At 47.5% G+C, this 4662-nt stretch overlaps 1 protein-coding gene across 1 annotated transcript; it reads right to left on the bottom strand.

Annotated features, from left to right (window-relative positions):
• Positions 1 to 269: 269 nt before the first annotated feature.
• SSMEM1 (serine rich single-pass membrane protein 1) lies at positions 270 to 4230 on the bottom strand. The gene is made up of 3 exons (XM_083461618.1): positions 3894 to 4230; positions 2727 to 2784; positions 270 to 867 (listed from the first exon to the last, which is right to left on the bottom strand). Exons 1-3 carry the CDS (start codon positions 4089 to 4091, stop codon positions 440 to 442), a joined length of 684 nt encoding a protein of 227 aa, XP_083317744.1. The 5' UTR covers positions 4092 to 4230; the 3' UTR covers positions 270 to 439.
• Positions 4231 to 4662: the final 432 nt, after the last annotated feature.

Below are 4662 nucleotides of genomic sequence, written 5' to 3'. Positions count from 1 at the left end.
AGTCCATGGGACTCTCAAGAGTCTCCTCCAGCACCAGAATACAAAAGCATCATAATTCTTCATAATTCTCCTTCATGGATCACTGCCTTGTCGTGGCGAAGGGGCTTGAATAACTCAGAGAAGCTATGAGCTGTGCTATGCAGGGCCACCCAAGATGGGCAGGTCATAGTGGAGAGTTTTGACCAAACGTGATCCACCTGGAGCAGGAACTGGCAAGCCACTCCAGTATCCCTGCCAAGAAAACTCCGTGGACAAAGACAACAGGCATATGTGGTATAGGAGCTTTATTGACACGACTCAGCCCTCAGCCACCTCTCAGAGGTGCGAGTGGCCCATCTCACCCTCCTCGCCCAGGCCAACAACCCTTGAAGGAAGCCTGGACGAAAGCGGGTTGTGTGTGGACATTGTCTCCCTTCCCCGGAAGGGACTCCCCTCAGGATCAGTTGTGCTTCCCTGGAGAACACCACTCTGGGTCAAAGAAGTGCTGGGCCAGCCATTCTCTGGTCCTCTTGGCTTTGCAGCGGGGACACGGTTCCTCGGGCATCCAGGGCACGCGCCTGGGGCTCCTCTGCCTCACCGCCATCTTCCTCCCTTTCGTGCTGGAGGCGCTGCCGTCCGTATCGCCCATCTGGCTGCCTTTCCATGAGGACACCTGCGATTCCGAGGTGCCCACGGAGTCGCTGTCACAGAAGGTTTGCTGGCTGAGCTTGGAGAGGTGCTCCTTCGTCTCCTTCCTAGGAGGAGGAGAACTGGGGGACGCCTCGTCCTCGTCGACGTCCCTGTCACACTCTCCTGTAAACAGCTTCCTTAGGCACCCTAGGATGCCGCACACGCTGTCTTGACACCTGTTGGTGGGGTCCTGGCAACCTAGCAGGTATCAGGTGAGAGAGAGAGAGAGAGACGAGGGGGTTATTTTTGCGGTGGAGAAATAGCAAGGCTGCCATCCACTTTCGCCTGAGCTCAGTGGTTCTCAAAGAGCATCGCAACCATGCTGCCATACCCTCCAACGTATCTCAAATGAAAAGAGGGACATCCTATATATTTACACAAAGGCATCCATTTACAACATACCATATTATTTGTGGGGCAAAATTTTTTAAGAAAAATTCTAGCCCCAAAGGGGGGATATTGTGATAGAAATTTTGAGTAGTAGATAGGTAGCCGTGTTGGTCTGCCATAGTCAAAATAAAAAAATTTCTTCCAGTAGCACCTTAAAGACCAACTAAGTTAGTTCTTGGTATGAGCTTTCGTGTGCATGCACACTTCTTCAGATACACATTCTCCCAGGAAGGAGACGAAGGAGAAATTTTGAGGTCTTAGATATATGGTAATGTTCATACATGCACGTACATAGATCAGCACAGGAAGACAGACCTGAAGCCATTTTGATTCCTAAACTGAGCAAATGTTTTCTCTGCAAGGTCAAAGTGGAAAAGCCTCCCCATTGTCTTTCCCTTCACGAATCCTGTCTTAAGGGTATGTCTGTGTTTGAATAGGGTGTGAGCCTGTGACCTGGCCCAGGAACTAAGTATTATCACTACAAAAGACTGGCCAGGCTCCCCAGGCAATCCAATCAAGTAACCTGCCAGACAGGAGATAAACAAGGACAGGAGAAAAACAACATTCAAATTTCTGTTTAGACCGCCTTTTCTGTGATGTAGGTGTGATGTATCTGAGGGGTGGTCTTAGGTTACACCCCTTCTGTGATGTATGTATGAGGTTTCTGGGGGTGGTCTTGATCTACAGGGTTGCAATTTCAAAAGTCTTTATAAGGCCTTGCATGCCATTTTTCTAGGTCCCTCCTCTCTCCTGCGTGTGGTGAGTGAGGACCCTGTTGCAACAGTTCAATAAAGATCAAGCTTACTAGCTGCTTTGCTTCTCAATATTCTCTGGTTGGCCTCTGTTATCTTCTCCTACCAATAGGGAACCTATGTAAGGACTCTATATGGGCTCTTGGATACCCCATAAGGGAAAAGGGCAATTTTTGTTTACAACACTAGCAGGCATCAGGTGAGAGAGAGAGAGAGAGAGAGAGAGAGAGAGAGAGAGAGAGAGAGGGGTGAGGGGGTTACTTTTGCGGTGAAGAAATAGCAAGGCTGCCATCCACTTTCGCCTGAGTTCAGTGGTTCTCAAAGAGCATCACAACCATGCTGCCATACCCTCCAATGTTCCATGCCTGCCACCATTTTTCCCGTGAAAACAGGGACGCCCCAGCGGGGGACGTTCCAGGATCAAATCAGAAACTGGTTCAACCAAAAACAAATCGGAACAGCTTTGCCCAAAAAAAGTTCAACAACTTTTCTGTCTGGATATGGCAACCCTAGTTTAATCCACCTATTAAATATATCACTGTTTTGTACTTGATCCCCAGCCTACCATAAACTCACTGGGTGACAGTGAAGAGCGACACACTCTCAGTCATTGCCTCACAACTTGATCTATTCTTATTTAGTATATTTCTTACAGCTTACACACCATTTGATGGTAAAAAAACAACCCTCCAAGCAGTTTACAAAAGAACAAAGCAATAATGAATTATTTTGAACATTCAAGATAGGATTCTGTGATTCCGGGATGTCCTGCTTAAAACAGGACAGTTGGTTATGTGGCAATTGTCTCCTCCAAAGCAAACAGCAGGTTGTTTTTAAACTTCCAGTTACTCCTTGACTTTTGCTTAATAAGAAATGCTTTTTTTTTTTTTTTGCAGCAAATGAATTAAAATTTACCTTTTGTATATCTAACCTTCTTGCATGGCTGAATTCCACCACCGCATTTCGGGACGATCTGTTCTCGGAAAATATGGGATTTTATTATTATTCATGTTTTTATACCATATTTTATGCTGCTCTTATAATTAAGTGTTTTAAAGTGTTTTAAATTTGTTGTTAGCTGCCCTGAGCCCGGTTTTTGAATCAGGAAGGGTCGGGTATAAATAAAAAAATATTATTATTATTATTATTATTATTATTATTATTATTATTATTATAGAAGGGTGTCTCGTCACCACCGGCGCTCAAATTGTTGCTACTCTGCAACTGGTATCCTGAGCTGCACTGTGCCTGGATATGGAGGTTCCACCTGGCTAGAATAATTTAGGAACCATTGACAGAACTATCCTCCATTATTGATATGTGTACAGTGGATGCTCGGGTTGCGAACGTGATCCGTGTGGGAGGCATTCAGGACCAGGGAGTCCTCCACACCCGCCCGCCTCCTGTCCCCCCAAAACAATACTTCTTGAACCTTGTCAGGATTCAACCTCAATCCAACCTCCAACCGCCTCCAGATACTCACACTCAAAAATCAATCAGGTAATCCCCAGGGCTAGCTGGCTGAATTGGTCCTGCTAATTGGGACGCGGGTGGTGCTGTGGGTTAAACCACAGAGCCTAGGACTTGCCGATCACAAGGTCAGCGGTTCAGATCCCTGCGACAGGGTGAGCTCCCGTTGCTCAGTCCCTGCTCCTGTCAACCTAGCAGTTTGAAAGCATGTCAAGTGCAATTAGATAAATAGGTACCACTCCGGCGGGAAGGTAAACAGCGTTTCCATGCACTGCTCTGGTTTGCCAGAAGCGGCTTAGTCCTGCTGGCCACATGACCCAGAAGCTGTACGCCGGCTCCCTCGGCCAATAAAGCGAGATGAGCGTCGCAACCACAGAGTCGGTCACAACTGGACCTAATGGTCAGGGGTCCCTTTACCTTTTACCTCAGAGCGGGTGATCTTCATAAAAAGGGGAGGGGAAGGGAAGAGAAGAGAAGAGAAGGGAAATAAAAGTTCTGGACATCCAGCTGGCCACTGTTGGAAGCCAAAGGCTCAACAAGACAGCTCTTTGGGCTCCCCTTCTGTCCTCCAGCCGCACACAAGAGGAAGACGGCTAATAAAAGACTTATTACCCAGTCTGCACCAATGTAGATGATCCTTATAGCAGCCACAGCCAGGCAGTAATAAAGCAGAATTTCTCCCAGGGCCCAGCAGACATCGTCTTCCTCGGGCACCTCCTCCTCGCACTCAAATTCCTCCAGGGAGCCGGTCTCGACGGGGTCTCTGGTACGTGAATAAATCCACCACAAGAATGGGAAGGGGAATGCCATGGACCGCGAAGGGCCAAAATGTCAGGTGAGGAAGTGAAGAGTTTGAAGAGGCAGTGGCAACATGGTACCCTGGCAACTGATTGTTGACCAGAGTTTGCCTCACAAGCCGTGGGCCAGGATCCAACAGAACCTTTTTCTCGCATCATTCTCAGAACCGTGGCGATAGGAAATGGGAGAAGGGTGCCGTTGCTCAGAGAAACTCTCATTTGGACCATTGCTGTTGGCACGCCATCGAGAACGCTTGCTTGCTTGTCTGTCGCATTTATTTTTTAATAATAATAATAATAATAATAATAATAATTTATTATTTATACCCCGCCCATCTGGCTGAGTTTCCCCAGCCACTCTGGGTGGCTCCCAATCGAGTGTTAAAAACAATACAGCATTAAGTATTAAAAACTTCCCTAAGCAGGGCTGCCTTCAGATCTCGTTTAAAGACAAGATAGCTGCTTATTTCCTTCACATCTGAAGGGAGGGTGCCACCACCAAGAAGGCCCTCTGCCTGGTTCCCTGTAACCTCACTTCTCACAGGGAGGGAACCGCCAGAAGACCCTTGGCGCTGGACCTCCAT

The sequence above is a fragment of the Podarcis liolepis genome (assembly GCF_965112155.1).
Source record: "Podarcis liolepis genome assembly, chromosome: 10".
Taxonomy (NCBI): Eukaryota; Metazoa; Chordata; class Lepidosauria; order Squamata; family Lacertidae; genus Podarcis; species Podarcis liolepis.
The sequence above is the reverse complement of the archived record's forward strand: the minus strand, read 5'-3'. Positions and strand labels throughout refer to the sequence as shown.

Coding starts and splice junctions, on each gene's coding strand:
- SSMEM1 (XM_083461618.1), bottom strand. CDS start 4,091: ATGGCATTCCCCTTCCCATTCTTGTGGTGGATTTATTCACGTACCAGA. Junction 2,785..3,893: donor TCTACATTGGTGCAGACTGG/GTAATAAGTCTT, acceptor TTCCGAGAACAG/ATCGTCCCGAAATGCGGTGG. Junction 868..2,726: donor GAAGGTTAGATATACAAAAG/GTAAATTTTAAT, acceptor GATACCTGCTAG/GTTGCCAGGACCCCACCAAC.